General features: G+C 34.4%; 2 protein-coding genes across 2 annotated transcripts; both read left to right on the top strand.

Moving 5' to 3' along the window:
- Positions 1-1,885: 1,885 nt before the first annotated feature.
- LOC148587021 (cystic fibrosis transmembrane conductance regulator) lies at positions 1,886-9,295 on the top strand. Its single transcript, XM_088514881.1, has 3 exons — positions 1,886-2,332; positions 4,132-4,308; positions 8,864-9,295. The coding sequence occupies exons 1-3, from the start codon at positions 2,267-2,269 to the stop codon at positions 9,062-9,064; spliced, it is 444 nt and encodes a 147-aa protein (XP_088371007.1). The 5' UTR covers positions 1,886-2,266; the 3' UTR covers positions 9,065-9,295.
- Positions 9,296-16,447: 7,152 nt separating this feature from the next.
- LOC148587020 (uncharacterized) lies at positions 16,448-17,252 on the top strand. Its single transcript, XM_088514450.1, has 2 exons — positions 16,448-17,098; positions 17,184-17,252. The coding sequence occupies exons 1-2, from the start codon at positions 16,448-16,450 to the stop codon at positions 17,187-17,189; spliced, it is 657 nt and encodes a 218-aa protein (XP_088370576.1). The 3' UTR covers positions 17,190-17,252.
- Positions 17,253-21,508: the final 4,256 nt, after the last annotated feature.

Here is a 21,508-nt window from a genome sequence, read left to right as displayed (position 1 = left end):
TTGCGAGTAAAACAACAACCACTGTTAAATGGTTGTTGCAAAGTAGGCACTGTTAAATGGTTGTTGAAGGACGACCACCAACATCAATCTCTTCCTCTTAGTTGTACAATAATGACTCTTAAATTTCGAAGCCTTTTTATTGAGTAGGCATTTTTGTTAATTGGGTAGGCATATTGATTATTTCCACATCAAATATCATTAAATTGGAATTAAGGTCTCAACTCAATTTCAAAAAGTACGAAAGCATAACATAATTTATCTTTATTTTTACAAGGACATAACAATTTTGTCTTGGCTAATTCAAACTTGCAAATCTTATACAAATTTAATTTTCTTTTCTTTATTCTTTATATCATGATGTAACATAACATAATTGAAAATTAGATAAATTTAATTTAAAAAAAACCCAATTATATTATAAAATTTTTTTTATAAAATTTATTTGTAAGTATAGTATTTTTCTTAATATATATATATATCGTTAAGAAAAATGATTGGTGTTTCACCCGCATCATCTTATAAATTAACTAATAAATTTATGAATTTATGTGTATTCTATATAAATAATGGTGGACCCCATATGAGTAATGATAGATCTCGTCCAACAATTTGTAAGAAAATATAAAATAAAAAAATATTGAATAAATTATTGACTTATTGATATGGAGTCGGTTCTGTTGATGGGCACGCTGTACAAGAGGCGCGTGACGCAAGCTTTCCAACAAGGACGTTGTGGTAAGCCCAGTGGACACTAGCCTGTCTCTCTCTTATTATTTTATTCACTTGCTGCATATAATGCTTATCTTGTGATGGTAGTCTTATTTTTATATTTATATTTTTTTAAAATATTTTTATATCCTTTTCTTAATTATTAGATTACTCCTTCCAATTCCATACAAAAGAGGTTGATGCCAAAACTATATAAAACAAAATATTTTTAAAGATGATGTACTCGTTTTTTCTTGCTTAATATTTGTATTGGAATCTTCATGGGTGGATTTTTGTTAGTGAATTAGAATAAGATTATACCCTGTAGTGACATAGTAGTTCTCTTTTTTATATTATTGATGTAATGCTTTAAAAAAAGCGTTAGCTGCATCTATATTATTATTTAAAAAGTCTCTTCAAATTGCATTAAAATTATTGATAAAATTAAAGAAAAATTTTATGTGTTTTTTTAGTGTTCTCCTAATTGTAATATGGTCTTTAAAATCACCAATAAATTAAAAGTCAATAATATAATAATATTAAATTTAACGCTAATTTTAAAAGTCACATCACAGTTGAGAGAACACCGGGAGAACACTAGAAGAACACCTAGTATTTCCTAAAATTAAATCCCACATAATAAAAATGAATAAGATCTTTTCTATTTCATTTGAAATTGAGAATATCCTATTAGTCTTTTTTAGTGGTGTAAAATTGTCCAAAAAAAAGCAATTGAATACTTAACCCTCGCAAGCAACTTTATATAATCTACCTACCTAATTTAAAACTACATTTTGAAATCTTACAATAATCTTTTTTACGGAGCTCATGTTTAAAGGAAAATAACTCAAATTTGATGATTTAATAGACTATTATACTACTGTTATATAATTGAGATGAATTAATAGTAAAAATTAGTCATTAATTTTTTTTTTTTTTTTTATCTTTACAAGCTCTTATTGATTTAAGAATAAATTTTTACTAATATAAGAATATACTAAATAACATTATTCAATTTTGATTATTAAAAAAAAAAAAAACAGCCACGTATATTCTTACTTTCCTTTTGGTACTATAAAAAAAATAAAATAAAATCTGTTTTTTTTATAGATTACAGGGTTGTTCTAGTACGTCCCTCAGAACTTTGATGGATTCTCTTCACCGTCCTTTTCTTCTCATTCACAGCTTTATGTTTACTGACTCACCTATGTATAGTTTACTGCAAAGAGACAGAGAGAATCCAGACATACAAACAAAACCCATCACGCCAAGCTACCTCAGCAAACCCACTGACGTATCATCGCTCCCCACATGCGCCCAAAAGTCTAGAAGGAGAGAGAGAGAGAGTTGTAGTGAACAGAAACAGAGACGGGGTTTTTATAGGACTAGTAAAATTCAGACGAGAAGACCCTTTTGTGTGAATGACAGTTTGGAAATGACTGTTCCGGTGGTCTATTTATGCAAAGTTTAGAGAGGGAGATTGGTTCATCGGACAAACAAAGCCGAGATCAGAGGACCCTTTTGTGTGAATTTTATTGTTTTTTTCAGTTGAAAGAAAATGGTGGGTATTTTCTCAAGGTTTTCTGTCAGCAGGTCTGGCCATCGACGAAGCCAAAGTGCACTTGTAAGAACACGCTCTTTCTTTCTCCTTTCAAATTGTTGGTTTCTTCTTCAGTCTTTACTGTCATTTCTGTAATCTTGCGTTTCTTTCGCTGGGTCTAGAAGATATTTTTATTTTGGATTGAGTTGATCATTAAACAAATCATTTCATTGGGTTTTATGGATTGTGAAGTTGGGTTTGATTTGGTCTTAAATTTTGTTGATGTTATTAAGATCTGACCCTTATGTTTGAATGCGAATAACGTTATTTAGCTTCAGTTTTGTGAAATATTATAACCTTCTTTTACATGGATTTGACTGTTGGTCTTATTGTATATCTAGCCGGCCTGATCTTGGACTTCTGTCCATTCAGCTCTGCGCATTAACTTTCCCTTAATTCTTGAATTCCTGAATGAATTTCAAAACTGTTCTTAAAACACTTTTATGGAATTATGTTGGTCTTATTGTATCTAGCCGGCCTGATCTTGGACTTCTGACCATTCAGTTCTGCGCATTGACTTACCCTTAATTCTTGAATTCCTGAATGGATTTCACAACTGTTCTTAAAACACTTTTGAGTAAGAATGTGGTGTTGAGGGTTCATTATTGGTTTGAACTGTTCTGACCGTTGGGGCCCTGCATTGGGCTCATGTAGGACAGCGACCCCCCTCCCCTAAGACAAGTCAGAATGGCCAGATCGCACCCTCATTTGAATGGGACTGCAAACGGAACATTCAGGAGTCCTAACCAAATCGACCGGTTGCGTCAACATTCGAATGGGAGTGTGAATGGTCCATTCAAGAATCTTGGCGAAATCGTCCAGTCACACCCATGTTTGAGTGGGAGTGCGATCCCAATAGTTCGGACTATGCTGTTTGAGCAGATTTTCATCCCGTCTTCGATAGTGAAAGTATAAAAGGAAATGATTCCCAACCGACAAGAATGCTAACTCAATTTCCATTCAGACTCTCCATCCAAATTCCGTGCCAATTTCAGAATGATTTATTCCCTTCTTAGATTAGAGTTACTGATTTTGGTTTATTTGTTAGCTTTGACTTTCTTGATTTCCCTTAGTTTTTCAACTTTAGGATATTTTCCCAACTTTAGGATATTTTCCCTTCTTTAGGTTGTATCCTTGGACAGCTGCTTATGTTTCTCCTTTAGTGATCAGATTTCATGGTTTCCTTGTTCTTTTTGCCCCTCTATTTAGGGGGCTTCTCTTTTAATGACATCTCAATTATTTATCAATAAAAAGTTAGTAAGATTCTCTATAGTTGAGAAATTGCTGTTTTTCTATTATTTCTAGCAATTAGTTTCTTTCCTTTTGAGGCTTTGTATTCTCTATTATGAAAAGAGTTCTGAATGTAATGGAAAGATCAGTTTTGACAATGAAATATTAAATAACAGTGAAAATTCCAGTTTCCTATGCTTTTCTAAGCTATTTGTTAGCTTGTTGAGTTTCTAGAATTGAAGTCGCGAACTTCTGTTCTTTTCCTATCGCTTCCACAATGTCATCTGCGAAGATTGTAGAACTGCTGCCACACGTTATTGATTTGTTTGTGCTATTCCTAATTTTCCATGTAGGGAAATTTGTTCTATCTTGTTATATGTCGTTATGAAGCATCTTATCTTGCTTTTAAGTATAGCATGTTTTCTGTCTATTTCCATCTAGGTTACATTAGCTTGTCTAATTTCTGTATTTTCATTGGTGATGTTGTGGCTAAATGTTGCAATGTTTGTATGCATGTTCACACCTTGATTGGATTTTTTTTTTTTTTTTCGGGGTAGATATATTTTCATAATGATTTGCTTTATCTGGTGCAGGATGATAGGGAAGTATTGCCCCCAATTTCAGAGGCTACAGCTGCAGCTACTGGTGCTATTCCTGCTTCTCATGGGATTGAAGTAGCAGGGGAGTTTAAGCCAGTTGAGCACCCGACTGAGCCTCTTAACAATGATAGACCAATTCAATGTCCATTACCTGAACCTTCAGTTCTTAATGTAAGCTTTCAACTTGTTGTCTCTTCTAGAATCTTCTGTTATAAATAGAAAATGATGCATGCACATGTGCGTGAGTGTGTCTGTGTGCATTGTGGTGGTTTGCCCCGGACAAGTTAGTTTGGATAGTGTACAGTAGATCAGCCTTTTTATGTTTTATTTTTTGGGTGGATGATGTCTTGTGTCCCAATTAGACAATTTTTGTCACTGTTTTATCAGTGGTCATTCTCTAGTGGATATTTGACCAAAATTTTTTATTGATAACAGAATCATAATCAGCATGCTTAATGTACTTATTCAGTTGTCATGCATCAGATTTTGTAGAAGGCCTCCTTTCCTTCAGCATTGAAATTTGTGCTGGGTGTAAGAACACAGGATAAGTTAGGCAATTAAGGTTTTAAATTTTCTATTCAACTCTTACATTGCTAATGCATTACATAACAGAATACTTTCTGCTGATACTACAATAATCTGTACTTCCATATAGTTTATTGAAGATTCTATTATTCCCAAAAGACTTCAAACCTCAAGCATTTATTCCAAAAGAACCAGAAAAAAATTCCACTAAAGCTTACAACAAAATTTATATTCAGAACATTCATCAATATGCTCTATCGAATGACTCATTTTTTGTAACTACTGACCATTATTTTCTTTATGTTTCTGTGCTTCTTACAAGAGAAATGCTACACACACTCCCAAATGCACATGCCATGATGTGGCACTAAAAATCACCATCGGATCAAAAATCCAATAGTGATCCATCCAAAATCTAATTGTGAGTTTTAGTGCCATGTCAGGGAGTGTGCATTTGGAAGTGTGGGAATGGAAGTTTGTGTAGCATTTTTCTTCTTACAAATATACTGCTGGCTAGACAGTTAGCATAGCTATAGAAAGTTTTTCAGATTCTGGGCCTACCGTTTGGCAGACAAGAAGACAACAATTAGGAACTTAATTGTGAAAAAATTATAATGTTGGATGACTCAGCCATTCAATTTTTTTTTTAAAATTAATTGTACAGTAAAGATCTTGAATGTCTTATAAAAGTAAGTAATAAAGATGCTAAAATCAATCGCCAATACACACACATATATATATGTATGTATTTTATAATCTTGTCTTTGGACACTAGTTATAGTCTTGAGTTGGTTCTATTAGACAATGGAGCCCCATACTTGAAATAAGATGACATGTGGCATTCTAGGTTTTTGATCAGCATGAGCCTGTTCTTAAGAACGATAGACCATAGCTTTTCAAGAGGTAACTAATCGAGGGAAATGAAAAAGGTTGTTTGGAAAGAACCTTAGTGGGTGGAGAAATGATCTTGCATTTCTCCCCCCCCCCCCGGCGAAAGATGGACGGTAATGTTGGTATAAGATTTTGTTGTAAGGAGGTGTGAGTTGCAGATCATATTCAGTTTTCTAATGGTGATATTCAATGGAATTTATCTTTTATAAGATCTATACAGGATTGGGAGGTCAATTTGGTGATTGCATTTTTTTGATTCGTTGTATTCCCTCATAATGAGTCAAGGTGGTGAGGATCACATTTGGTGGATCCCTTCATAGAGGAGGAAGTTTGAAGTAAGGTCACTGTATCAGGAGTTATTTCATCTTTTCATTGGAAGAGTATGTGGAGAGTCAATGTTCCATTGAGAGTTTCTGTGTGGACGATGGCTCTTGGAAATATTCTGGCTATGGATAATTTGAGAAAGATAAAGGTAATAGTGGTGGAATGATGTTGTATGTGTAAAAGGAGCAAATGATTCATAGATCATCATTTTCTCCATTGTGAAATGTCCAGAGAATTATGGAGCGTAATTTTTAGCCTTTTTAGTGTAGATTGAGTTATGCCCTATAGAGGTGATAGAGTTGTTAGATTGTTGGCGAGGTTAGTTCGGTAGTCGTTCATTTTTAGCCGCTTGGAGGATGTCCCCTTTGTGCTTAACGTGTAGTCTTTAGCGAGAGCATAATGCAAAGTGTTTTGAAGATCATGAGAGGTCATGGAAGATCTTAAGAACATCTTGGTTAATTCGCTTTATTATATATGGACAGAGGCGTATAATATTCTCCATTTTTCTAGCTTTTCTTAATTTGTTGATTTATGTTCTTCTTTTAATCTCTAAGTATAGGGACCTGAACTTTGGGGAGCTACATGTCCGCCCTACCTAGGCTAACCGTGGTGGGGCTGATTTTGCCTAGCAAAGTGATATACGGTTTGGGGTCCACACTGGATTTAGTTGGCTTAGCTTTTAACAATATTTTAAGGAAATGTCAGATTGAACAATTGGTTGTCTCACATGTAAGAGTGAAGGATATATAACTAATTGCTATCACCTCAAAGAGATTAAGCTGTGGATAAATTAGGCTGACATTAACTGGATCTTGCATAAATTGGTTGCAATTAAGTATTAAGATAGTCTTTTTTCATGTTAGGGAAAATTTGGGTTCTATGCTCAACAATAAAAAACTATTAGTGTTTTGGGACCTTTTTAAGATGGAATTGCAAGTAAGTTAATACAACAATATCCAAATTTAAGTGAGCGCACAATAAACTGAAGGTAGTAGTAGTGTAACACCCTAGTCCCACTTGGGGAAGATGAGAATCCCACGTATAGTGAGTGACTTATAAAGATATTCATAGGTGTTAAGTCTCACATTACTTATTGGACTTTATAAAGGGAGTTTCCAAATTAACTAGTTCTTTTGGGGTGATAGCGCAGATATGGCTAGCACTTTTCCTTGGAGTGTTACAAATAATATCAGAGCCACCTAGTAACACCATGTAATACTAGAGCACTGTATGGCGTGGCCCTAACGAGGACATTAGGGATTTAAGGGGAGAGTTTGTAACACTCCGGTCCCACTTTGGGGAGATGACTAGCCCACATGGAGTGAGTGATTTATAAAGACACTTATGGGTGCTAAGTTTCACATTGCTTAACTGAACTTTATAAGAAAAACTTCAAATTGACTAGTCTTTTGGGGTGATAGTGCAGATGTGGCTAACACTTTCCCTGGGTTCATTACAACTAGAGGTAATCTTAGGTGCATGTCCAATTGAAGGTACTACAAGAACATTCCTCAGGTATTGTCTAATATACGAATGGTATCTCTCCACTTCTCATTTCCTAGTCAAAGAAGGTGCTACCAATGAAACTCTAGGTACATGTCCATTAAATTTATAAGTACTATTTAAGTTAACCTTTAGATTCTAAATAACCTTAGATTCTACTTCAATAAACAGATGGTACCCCTCCAACTTCCAAATCCAACACAAAGAAGGTACCATATAAGATACATGTCCAATAAATTGAAGAGGTATCACTAGAGGTAACCTTAAGTACCACTCTAACAAATAGATAATCTCACTTCATCTTCTCATGTCCAACATAAAAAAGATTCCACATAATGAAAAATCTGGTACATATTCAATCAAATAACTGTATCATTAGAGAAAGTTTAGGTACCAATCTAGCAAACGTACTATCTTTGAATAATGGAATTGGTGGACGGTTGCTGAAGTATTAGTACTTTTAGTTTTGGTTATTTGACTCAGTCAAATACAAATAGCTTACTTATAGTCATTAGACTATAATTATTTTCACTCCTGGTCGCTATGCCCTAATTTCCCCTTCATGATGTTATTCTTCAATTACATTCATATTTTGTTGGACTTTGATTATTTTTCTTTCCCCTATGTCTGTTAAATGGCATTGTTTTTATTTGGTATTGTTGAGAAAAATCTACTCTCTCTCTCTCTCTCTCTCTCTCTCTCTCTTTCTGTGAAGTCATTATTGCAACATTTCTCAAGTCTGTAGTGCAAATGTGACAACCTCGCTAAGTATTTCATATTCAATTGGTGAAATGATCATCACTTTGCAAAGTTGCAATACTTTAAGTTGGCTATTTGAATATTTTCTCACTCATCTTTCGTCTGTTCTAACCAACTCGCTTCCAATACACCTCGAACTCCTTCCCTTGCTTGAACCATCTTTACAAGAATCTAAATGCAGTCTCTACCATCGGCCAAATCCGATCTCAGTTATACAAAGTCAAAGGCTGTGGGGTCTATTTATGTAGATCTGGAACTCAGACGAAGCCCCTTATCTTCTTGAAATTGATCTGATTTGCACATTTTTCATAATGGGCTTGAAGGAAAGATATAAACTTTCCTCTTTCTAATTCTCTTGCCTAGTGAGCCACTTTTGCTGAATGACTTGAAAAGGATTCCAATGGTTACTATGCACATGAGAGTAATGGAATTTTTCTTGCCTTGCCTTTTTGTGCATAATGAGATATATTGCATCTGTCTACCAGACGGATATGAAGGGTGTTTGACTTAACAATTTTTGTGCAAGAATGGTTAGGAATATGTATGGAACTATGACATGATGGTTCAAAATCAGTAGAGGAGGTTTTGCAATGCATTTTTTTGTGTGGGTGTGTTTGACTTAACAACATAGTTCCATATATTATTTAGTCATTCCTAAACTTATTGATGGAAACAGTTGCATTCTAACTGCTAAGATTCTGATATTTACTTCCATGGTCGTCAGGACGGAAGAATATGGAAGGAGCGAGTGTCGGCAAGTGTGCGGAGGAGAGCCGACTTGCCGGTGATGAAGGAAAGCGATGGTCTCGAAGCCGAACCGGCTGAGACAAAACAAAAGTCAACCCACTCCAATCGCCTGATTCTACCATCTCTCAGTGCTCCTGAGCATAACATTCTGAACCTACTTGAAGAATCTGGGATTTAAAACGTGCAATTGAGTCTTGAATGAATAGAATTGTCACAATTTCCAATTAGTCACCTCCAATTTCAAATGTTCTCTTTTTATCTTTTGATATTTTTTTCTTGTAATCTTTTATTTTCCCTTTTTTCACATTTTTGCTTGCCTATATGTATTTCTAAATGTATAATTTGCAAAGTCACACCTTGTGTATGTATATTAATGGCTCATATGGAAGTGTCAGCCCCTTTTGTTTGATTTTTTTTTTAACCATATCTATTAGTTTTATGATGCTGCACTGAGTTTTCCCAGGATTGGACTGAACAACTGGAATTCTTCAAACTTTATGCCTGCACATAGAAGATTAACGTTGTTATTTGTTATTTCTACAAGGAGTAATGTTAAAAGAAAGATCTATGTCTTTTTTGTGTTTTTCCAAAATTGATGTGTCTCTTGAAATTATCATTGGATTTATGATAGATTATTATTAGATTTTGATTCAATGATAATTTTAAAAGTCACATCAGTTTAGGAGGACACAAAGAGGATATAAGAGTGACATTAAGCATTACTCTTCTATCGGTTCTATCGGTTATTGATGTTGAATCATGAGATTTAGTTTATTAGGAGTCTATTTCAAGGTTTTTTTTAGAAGTTTTCTTTACGTTTAGAGAAATGAATGAAATTTAAGAGAGTTGTTGTTAGTACTTTTAGTAGCTTATCACGAATCACCACCAGTTGTTTACATGTTAAAGAAACAAGACGGTATTTGAGACGTTGGTGCTCTTGCGTCAAAAGGTCTAGAGTGCAGTGTAAGTGGGTTTCTATAAGATAGTTTTCTTTGTTGATACACACCGTTTATCATTGGTCGTTATAATTAGTATAGTTAGTAGCATTATTGATTGCTTTCTCCACCTTCGAGGATCCTCTTTGAATCTGTGGCTAGATTGTTGTCAAGATTATATTTTCTTTTTGGCAATTTGTATTTTGGATTCTGTAATTTTCTGCTTTTGTATTTGTGCTATTTGTTTATATTTGTTCTTGCTCATCTTTTAAAAAAAAAAAAAAAGGATGAGGTGGGTTTCTATTACTTCTACTCGAGAGAAATTCATTGAGGGTCTAGGTTGCATCTTGAAACTATAAGAGACATATTGTTACAGTTAAAGCTTTAAGATTTAATTTCTAATTTTTGTCAAATTCTGAGTTATGTTATTTTATTTTTTAGAACCTTTTTAAGCCTTTCATCAGGTAATGGTTACGTGTCCCTTTTCAAAATGTTATCCTTTCCTTTGGTCCTCCTCCAACGCTGAATATCCTTTACTTGTAGCCCCACTCATCAATTAAAAAGATTAAAGCTCTTTTCTTCCACAGTTTGTGAAGGCTCCTTTAAATTTCTATGGTCTTTCAATTATTGATATTAATGGCAATCATGATTGGGTATTTATTGCATCAATCATTTGTGGGATTAGTATCTCTTACAATTTTTTTGAAATTATAAATTTTCAAATTACAGAATTTAGGTCAATTTTCAAAAAAAAAAAAAAAGCATTTTTGGCACATTTTTTAAGCGTTTCAATGTTTAGAAACGGCCTAAATTTCGTAATTTAAAAATTTACAATTTTTCTAAAATTGTTAAGGATCTTAATCCGGAAAATGAAACCCAAATGAGAAATGGGTTAGGCGGCCCAAAACATCACAACTGCATAGGTTTTTAAGATTTTGAAAACGGATTCAACTTCCAAACAAAGAACTGTCTTCCTTAATCCAATGGTCTTTCCGACACAAACATAGAAAAATCAGACATTCAAAGTAAAACAATTTGTTTTCCATATATAGTACCATAGACAAGAAGTTACAATTTCACAAACAAGTAAGTTGATCAATAAAAACACACCAAAAAAAAAAAAATGCTATTTTTTCGTCACCCGTCTCTACAAATTCAATGGTGGATTTGAAAAAACGACGGGTGGGAGATGAAGAAATAGCAGATAGTAATACTAATATTCATTACAGAAAGCAACAAGCTATAGAGGGAGCTCTTGTGCCTCAAAAGGGTGCTGGACTGTTGGGTTGACAAGGTGCTTTCTTGGGCCACGAAAGTTTCCATGATTCACCCCCAGCTTCCTTTGCCATGCAACTCCATGCTTTTCTGCAGAAGAAACTGCACCAACTTGAGAGCCAGCTGAATGAATCAGAGCTGTGATGGTGGTGAAACAGAGGAGGAAAAGAAGAAAGATTGCAGATAAGGCTCTGATCAACTGCACCATTGTCATTGTGCTTTCAGTTTCTACCTTTATGTGGAGTGTGGTAATAAAGGGTGTTAAAGAATAACTTTGCTTTGTTTGGAAGGCACAAAGACAATCATTTTACCCCCCACCACTCCATAAAATTGATGGCTGGATCTGTTGGGCCTGTGTGTTTAGGTTGGCTTAAAGTGGTGGGGCATTTGGTTGGTGTTTGTTGTTGTAAGTAATCATTCTATTGGAAGACTCCATTATGGTAATGTTTCTTTAGAGGGTGTTTTACTGTTTTTGTTTTTTGTGTTTTTGTTTGGAAAAAAGTCTTCTGTTGTAATGTAAATGTAAAGCGAAAGAAATTTTAAGTGTTTTGCGAGTGTTTACTAATAATTTTATTTTGAAAAAAAAAAAAAAAAAAAAAAGTGTTATCGACAAAGTCTCAAGGCACTAAGATAGAACAAAGCTAAACTAAAAAGTAAAGAAAAAGTACATGTACGCTTTTCAAACTATTATCTCATTAATGTCATCTTCAATGTCCTCCTAAACTATTAAAAAATGTCAATGTCCCCCTAATGACAAAAATACATTTTATAAAAATAAAAATAAAAAATCTTAAAAATTATTTTTTTAAAAAAAAACTTTTTTTGTTTAAAATGAACAAAATGAAAACCCAAGGGAGTCACCTCCTCCTTTTTTTTTTTTTTTTTTTTTTTTTCTAATTTATAAGAATATTTTTGTCTTATTGTAATTTTTTAGACTTGTTTTTGTCTTTTTTTTTTTTTTTTTTTTTTTTGCTTTGGGAGGACATTGACATTTTGTTTAGTAGTTTAAGGAAGACATTGACACAATTGGTAGTTTGGAGGAACATTAACAATGAGATAGTAGTTTGAATGTGAGGTATGTATACTTTTCCCAAAAAGTAATAATGGATTTAAGTGCTATTAAAAAAAATAAAAAAATACACCATTTGTGTTGTAGTTTTTGTCAACCGTTTTAATTTCACACTTTTTCCTTAAAAAAAAAAATAAAAATAAAAAATAAAAAAAAATAAAAAAACTTAAAATTAAATCTAAACCATTAAATCTGACCATTAAAAAAACTACAAAATCCAGCAATAATAATGAGGTTCTTCAACACAATTATGAAGCCTCTACTTTTAGGGTGCATGGCAAAGACAGCCCAAGCACAACTCTACCACCATTACTCATCTTCCCCCGTGAATGAGGAGCTATCTTACTGCAATTCAATTTATTGTTTGGCTAGGCCTACCGTTAAGCCTTCCAAAAAATTATGCTATTCCTAAACCGGAATGAGGATATCCCTCTTCTCACAATAAAGACACCTAACCAGAATAAGAGGAGAAAGCAGCCAAACGCCCGTCTTGTGAGAAAGTTGAGAGAAAAAATTTATTGATATATGCAAAACTCGCTTATATGTAGTTTTTTTTTTTTTTTTTTTTTTTGAGTAGAAACAACAAATTACATTAATGGGCTTAGTAACCCAAACAAAAGGTCCTTAAACCACCATATCAGAATTGGTAAACAAAAAAAAAAAAAAAAGAAAAAAAAAAGAAAAAGAAAAAGAAAAAGAAGAGACAATACATAAAATGAATGACACGGGCCTATGATTTCTTGGTACAACGACCAAGAAAACTAACCACCAATTAAGGCTCTAATATATGGTCTGTCAAAGATGACACAACCAAAAAGTCTAGAAAATAGCACATGTAACATCCCCAGCCCGTTAAGGCTGAGTTTGCCACTTTTCTTCTTTTACAACAAAAGTTTTTGCAAAGATCTATAAGGTCTATCAGAGTACTTGATTTTAAAGGATACGAAAAATGTATAAAACATTATTCAAGAGATTTTATTACAAGCGAAATTAGAAAACATTAAACTTTAGTTGCGGAATATCATATCATTACAATAACTTATATGAAAAGACTTTGAAAATTAATAATTATTCCCACCCCATTCCGGCCTCCTATTCCAGCATCCTTTCTACCTGAAAACAAGAAATAAAACTGAATGAGCCCAAAGGGGGCCCAGCAAGTAAAATCCACAACCATAAATAGTTTTACTCCTTGTTCTCAGTTTTGAAAATCATTTTCGCAAATAAATATAATTCTAGCCATAATAATATCTGTATGTACGGTTGCATCTCCCGTAACATATACATACTATTACATCTAGTAATAGATCATCGTTGTAAATCATCTTTATAAATCATCATCATAATGCATCATTATAAATAATCTCTGTAAATCATCATAGCATATCATCGTTGAAAATATAGTATCATTTTCTCATAATAAGGCCCATGTACACTATTACCCCTGTGCACGAGGGTTGCGGGTCCTGTGACCATGGCACTGAACTGAGGCCTCAGCCCTGCCCGACCGTCAATTAACTCTTTCTTGGTGCACTCAACGGTCTAGTTGATGGAATACCACCTTCTGGCATAGCCTCCTTCAGTGGTTTCGCCTCCATCCGAGTATCGGTACCGAACTCTCATCTTATCTTATCTTGGGGCCAAAAATACTCTCCTCCATACATGTGCCCTCATTTCATAAACATTTATCTCATCTCTTGTACTTTTCTTTGTACTTCTTTTGATGCATCTTAGGACAACATGTAGGAGGGTTTATCATCATTTTTCTTTCTTATAATCATCATCATTTCTCAACTTTCTTTTCTTAAAATGGAAACTTTTCCAAATATAAACTTGTTGTGCTTAAAAAGCATTTAAAGAAATATAAACTTTCTAAATAATTCTTTTAGAAATCCTTCATGCATGCAACATATCTCCATGACAGGTAAATAAAATAATCATTTACAGTTTGATACAAGAATATATAAATAGCATGACAAGAATATATAAATAGCATGACATGAAGTAATTTTAGAAGGGGTAGTGAATTTACTTACCTCTAGACTGAAGCTAGAAGTGGTATGAAGGAATCTAGTTGCTCCAATATGACTAACACCACTAGTATATCTTTTGAAACTAATTTCTAAAGTCCGCTATCTCTTGTGTTCTTTCTTTCTTGTAGCGCTTGGTCTCGCCCTTTCTCTCTCTGTTCTGAGTAAACACTCTTAGAAAGAAGAAAGACCGAGTAAAAAGCGGAAGAAGGAAGAATATATGCAAGAGATGGGAGAGGAGATGAGTGGTGAAAATTCTGAAGGAGAAGAGCTCTATTTATAGGAGAAAATCAAATACTATTCCACCAACCCTACACTATTCCACCAACCCTTTACTATTTCACCAACCCTATACTATTCCACCAACCCTACACTATTCCACCTTCAATTTACGATTATACCCTCATTCTTTTTTCAATTTACAATTATACCCTCATTTTACTATTTCACCAACCCTATACTATTTCACCAATTACCATTCTCTAATTACCACTCTCATAAATTTCCCAAGAATTAAAATCCTTAGCTACAATGGATATTAAAATAACATCATTATCAAAATAATCTATTTAAATAGCTTTGAAAATTCTGGGACACTACAATCTTCCCTCCTTATTAGAATTTCGTCCTCGAAATTAAAACCTATAATATTATCGTCCAATCTTCAAGTTGAGGGATTCAGATAATATTCCTTTCAATCCTTCATCAAAGCTTACTCTCTTTTATCATATTGAAATTCCATCTCCTTCTTCTATGAGTAAATCTTATTCACAGTCTAAAGTCTCAATTTCTGCAATCATTCATCAATTCACACTAAAATCTTACCTCAAAATCTTTTCCATTGTTTCTTTCCAACCTCAATAACAACGATCGAGTTATTCATTAACAGTCTACAATCAAGGTTTTAAACATCAAATTAATAAATCATGTGATCAATAGTTCATACCTCCAAACATCATAGTCCTTATTTCAAGCCTGCAATAATTCTCTCGATCTAATTTAATCAATTTTATCAAAAAGGTGTAAAAATCATCCCCGCCTATATTCTTTTTAGTATCTCAGTATTCCAAATCATGCATACGAAATTTTAATATGATGCTCTAATAATTATTAACTTCTCACCATCATAAGCCTGTAAAAGTAAATAGCACCAACATTCTACAGTTTATATTTTCCAAAAGCATTATTACATGAATATACCTCAGAAATGACATCATAATTCGATTCATTCTAAATACACAACCGTTTCTATTTTCTCATCCCAACTTTTGTGTTTATGCTACAATATCAGCGAAAATCTTTCAGTACTACATCTTTACTTGATAAATCATAACTTAATAATAGAAACTCGTAGTTATGATTTCAACTCAAACGAAATACACGATTACATCAAATGTAAGATTCTCATCCATTCTTGACTAATACATGCTGTGCTTTGCTGCGTTCTAGAGATGAAATTGATGAGCAAGCAAAGTAGGATATGGGTAAGTTTCCAAGCTGGATGTCCCAAAACACTCATGTTATAATTTCTCTCCCTTGGGTCTTGCAAGGTCAAGAAGAGAAAAGAGAGAAAGATAGTCCTGTTGCTTTCTAGAAATGAAGATTTGAAAAGCATTTCGGGACATGGCATGTATGTGAGACTTTCAAAATACCCACATCGGATGCTCTCTCTCTTCTGTCATTTACGAAGACTGAGAAGGAAAGAGAGATATTTAGCCTGAGAAGCATGATCAAGGATAATCTTGCTTCATCAGGACATGATCAACGATAATCTTGCTTCAATGGTTTACTACTGAGAGTATAAGGAGTTGGGTTTGTGAATCAAATCGTGAGGCTGCATTTTTCTCTTGAGGACACGCTCAACTAGGAGGAAAAGTCGAGCTTTCATTGTATGGAAGGCTATTAACAGAAGATTTCAGGCGAAGGGGTATGATCAGAAGGCATGTGTTGCAATGGAGAAAGAGGTGGGAATTTATAGGAAAGATTTCTGGTAATGAACGAGCGCGTGGTGCGCGTTGGCATGACAATTCATTCAGTTGCCCACGCATGGTATTTGAAGTCGTTGATTGAACAGTGGGTTTGAAAAATGAGCTCAGTCGAATTTATGACAGGAGACAAGATCCTACTTCCACGGGATCTTTTGACAAAATTTCCATCGCGGCCCGAGGTCGCCTAACGCTTAGTCTCTTCTCAGTACTTCATCTCTCCCAATTTCTTCGTATTCTCAACTATTTTTCCTTACTCTCCTAAATATGGGAGTATCAGCATCATCCGTTAACAACCTCGATTTGAATGTTGCTCCTGCAGCACAACCCATTGTTATGCCTGACGTGCAACCGGAGGTGCCTGTTGTTCCCCCTGAAGTGTCTGCTATTCATCCCGTCGTACCTGTTACACACCCTAATGAACCTGCTGCATATCCTAACGTATGGCAGCCAACTTTTGTCTTTGACAATCGTCCTATCACTATTCACGATTCTGTCATGCTCCATGATTCTACTGCTGTAGCAGTGGCCAAAGGTTTCGTAATTCCACGGGATCAAACGTTCTTAGCTGATAGGTCGGATACTGATGCTATTAATAACTCATTGGCATTCAGTATCCAAGGTGCTGCTTCAGTTTCTGACATGGCACAACGTTTGAGTGCCAGAAATGTTGAGCTGAAAGTCTCAAGAAACCAAATCGGGGTCTTACAGCGACTGCTCAAATACTACAAACGAAAACACGTGGATTTGAAGCAGGAGAATACTCAGCTGAAAAAGATGATGTTATCTTACGCAGAATACTTGGGACCAAAGATGCTAGAAATGGAGAAGAATACCGAACGTCTCCAGCGACAGCACGAAAAACTCCGGGTCGATGTTCAGGGGTGTTGCAAGTCTCTCCGCACACGCTCTAGTCAGGTACCTCATTAGAAATAAATATTCTATTTGATAATTCAATTATATAAATATACGATTATGCTCATACTAGGTTTTCTCTGTGCAGAAATAATCTTCCTGGAGCAGCTCTGAGGAATCATCTGCTCATCATTACCACGTATCTCTTTATGCAACAAATTCCCTTCTCTTTTTTTTTTTTTTTTTTTTTTTTATGGACACTGGTATGTAATATTATAAGGAGCTTGTTCTCCAAACATTTCTTTTCGTAATCATTCAGTGCTCATTCAATATTCATTATGAAATCATTCTGTCATTGTAATAACTTCCTTTAAACAAACAATCTGTTTAAAAAAAGTTAATCACTCAATAAAACATCTAAGTATGCACTATCACATGTTTTCAACCTCTAAAATACCTTAATATCATTGAACATATATCTTATAAGAGAAATTTTGATCATGTCACTATATTATATCACTGTATCATATTGTCTTTCAACTCTTACCTTTATGCTTCAATTTACCTCAAGAATAATAATCCATTTTCTTTACTTAGTAAAAGAAAATTATATCAAAAGCTTTGGCATGTAACTAAAATTTCTCATAATTTCATATCCACTAATGCCTCAAAATTTAAATATTATCCACAACCTAGGAGCATCAATTCATCCTCAAAACTTTAAGCATCACTTCAATATAATTTACCTCAATTACAGAAAACCTAGCACCTCAAATTCTAAGAATCACCTCAAAGATTTCATGAATTGTACCTTAAAGTCATCACAATCATTTGAAAATATCAAAATCCTTAAACCACAACTTTATATATCAAAATATCTTATAGATTCTAGGGTATACCTCATTTGCATTTATCCCTGCAATACTTAGGCATTCACTTCATGCCACTACGTAATCCTTATTCATCAATCCATATATTATAACATCAATCATAGTATCATTATTGTCATCGACCAAACCTTAGCCATTACCAAAAACTCATATAAACTCTTATATCATTAATTCAGTTCAAGAATCATTTCACAACCGACATCCATAAGACCATTCATTACCAAATCACTTACACAATTTGTCTCACAACCTAAATCCATAAAACCATTTTGTCGCCAAGTTAATTTCACAAATCATCTCGCAACCTAAATCTATAAAATCATCATACGATTTTTAAATCATGATCAATAATCTTTTCTAAATCCTCGAGACACCTTAAAATATACCCTTATCAATCGATACTCTAGAAAACTGCCGCAAATCCAAATAGGCAGATACTATAGATCACAACCTATCTATAAAATAAAAATTTATCTCCGTCATTAACATGATCACAATAATAAAATCCTCCAAATTAATCACACTAGGATGATTTTTTTTTTTTTTTTTTTTAACAAAAATTAACCATTAGAAAAATGCTCATGCATCATTTATTAGAGACCACACAACAATGCACACTCTACTTGGCCGGAATGTGGCTTCTCATTAACCCCCCAATTTTTTTTTTTTTTTTTTTTTTGAAAAGTCTGCCAGAACCTTATAACCTTTGCTCTGATACCAAAATTGTAACATCCCCAGCCCGTTAAGGCTGAGTTTGCCACTTTTCTTCTTTTACAACAAAAGTTTTTGCAAAGATCTATAAGGTCTATCAGAGTACTTGATTTTAAAGGATACGAAAAATGTATAAAACATTATTCAAGAGATTTTATTACAAGCGAAATTAGAAAACATTAAACTTTAGTTGCGGAATATCATATCATTACAATAACTTATATGAAAAGACTTTGAAAATTAATAATTATTCCCACCCCATTCCGGCCTCCTATTCCAGCATCCTTTCTACCTGAAAACAAGAAATAAAACTGAATGAGCCCAAAGGGGGGCCCAGCAAGTAAAATCCACAACCATAAATAGTTTTACTCCTTGTTCTCAGTTTTGAAAATCATTTTCGCAAATAAATATAATTCTAGCCATAATAATATCTGTATGTACGGTTGCATCTCCCGTAACATATACATACTATTACATCTAGTAATAGATCATCGTTGTAAATCATCTTTATAAATCATCATCATAATGCATCATTATAAATAATCTCTGTAAATCATCATAGCATATCATCGTTGAAAATATAGTATCATTTTCTCATAATAAGGCCCATGTACACTATTACCCCTGTGCACGAGGGTTGCGGGTCCTGTGACCATGGCACTGAACTGAGGCCTCAGCCCTGCCCGACCGTCAATTAACTCTTTCTTGGTGCACTCAACGGTCTAGTTGATGGAATACCACCTTCTGGCATAGCCTCCTTCAGTGGTTTCGCCTCCATCCGAGTATCGGTACCGAACTCTCATCTTATCTTATCTTGGGGCCAAAAATACTCTCCTCCATACATGTGCCCTCATTTCATAAACATTTATCTCATCTCTTGTACTTTTCTTTGTACTTCTTTTGATGCATCTTAGGGCAACATGTAGGAGGGTTTATCATCATTTTTCTTTCTTATAATCATCATCATTTCTCAACTTTCTTTTCTTAAAATGGAAACTTTTCCAAATATAAACTTGTTGTGCTTAAAAAGCATTTAAAGAAATATAAACTTTCTAAATAATTCTTTTAGAAATCCTTCATGCATGCAACATATCTCCATGACAGGTAAATAAAATAATCATTTACAGTTTGATACAAGAATATATAAATAGCATGACAAGAATATATAAATAGCATGACATGAAGTAATTTTAGAAGGGGTAGTGAATTTACTTACCTCTAGACTGAAGCTAGAAGTGGTATGAAGGAATCTAGTTGCTCCAATATGACTAACACCACTAGTATATCTTTTGAAACTAATTTCTAAAGTCCGCTATCTCTTGTGTTCTTTCTTTCTTGTAGCGCTTGGTCTCGCCCTTTCTCTCTCTGTTCTGAGTAAACACTCTTAGAAAGAAGAAAGACCGAGTAAAAAGCGGAAGAAGGAAGAATATATGCAAGAGATGGGAGAGGAGATGAGTGGTGAAAATTCTGAAGGAGAAGAGCTCTATTTATAGGAGAAAATCAAATACTATTCCACCAACCCTACACTATTCCACCAACCCTTTACTATTTCACCAACCCTATACTATTCCACCAACCCTACACTATTCCACCTTCAATTTACGATTATACCCTCATTCTTTTTTCAATTTACAATTATACCCTCATTTTACTATTTCACCAACCCTATACTATTTCACCAATTACCATTCTCTAATTACCACTCTCATAAATTTCCCAAGAATTAAAATCCTTAGCTACAATGGATATTAAAATAACATCATTATCAAAATAATCTATTTAAATAGCTTTGAAAATTCTGGGACACTACAGCACAAAACTATAAAAGTTCTGCACTCCTCTCCAAACCCCGAAGGACGGACAGGAACATCAATGACGGTGGTAGGGATTCTTACAAACAAAGTAATTAACAACATAAAAACAAAAACAAGAGTAAAAGCCCATAACAAACAACAAGCAAATAACATAAAAAGTAAATAAATATTACACAACAACAAGGTCTTTTTTGGAAGGGGTGGAGGGAAGCCACAATAAGGGCGGTCGGCCCTTACACGACAGTGCCTGTTGAACACGCGCCACCGCGTGGTGGTCGTATGGAGATGGAGCTGGCGGTGATCCGTAGCAAAAAGGCCCAAGAGTTCGATGAGGTGGCGCATGTGGGCTTGCATCTTCATGAAATGGACAGATCTGATTTTGAAAAAACCAAATCAAAAGATTTCAAAGAGATGCCGAAATTGAGACATGAAGCGGATGGAAATGGCAATGACTAGACCAACTACGAAGGAGAACGAGACGACGGAGCGTTTGATGCAGGATAAATCGCCATAGGCGATGGATAGGGCCTCCAAAGAGGCAAGACAGACCTTTGAGGAGGTATTTGGGGCCTCATATGAGGCATGAAAGGGAAAGGGAAAGAGGATCAGTAGGGAGAAGGAGGGAGGAGGAAGTCGAAACTTCATCCTCCCATGGTTGTTTGAGAGACCAATTGTGGCTATCATATATAGGCATGACTATAGTAGCACCTACCCTCTGGGAGTCGCATAGAAGGGGCCTAGATGGTGGGAACCGCAGGTGCTCCTTCAAGTTCGACTGAGCCATAGCCTGACCCAGCCCCACCAGAGCATCAATGAGAACCAAAATAGATATGATTATGACACGTGTCACTTGGGTATGCCAAAATAGATGACATAGTTTTTTAGTTTCATATATTTATAGAGAGATGATTAGTGTTAATATTTTTTTTCATATTTTTTCCATCTCTTAGTACAAATTATATTTGTGATCTTATGTGGACCCACATAAGTCAATGGTGGACCCTACAAATCTAATGGTTGATCTATTGAATTTGTAAGAGAATATAGAATAAATATTC

Source organism: Corylus avellana, chromosome 3 (genome assembly GCF_965113065.1).
Source record: "Corylus avellana chromosome 3, dhCorAvel1.hap1.2, whole genome shotgun sequence".
In the NCBI taxonomy this organism is placed as follows: Eukaryota; Viridiplantae; Streptophyta; class Magnoliopsida; order Fagales; family Betulaceae; genus Corylus; species Corylus avellana.
This window is presented reverse-complemented; position numbering and strand designations above follow the sequence as displayed.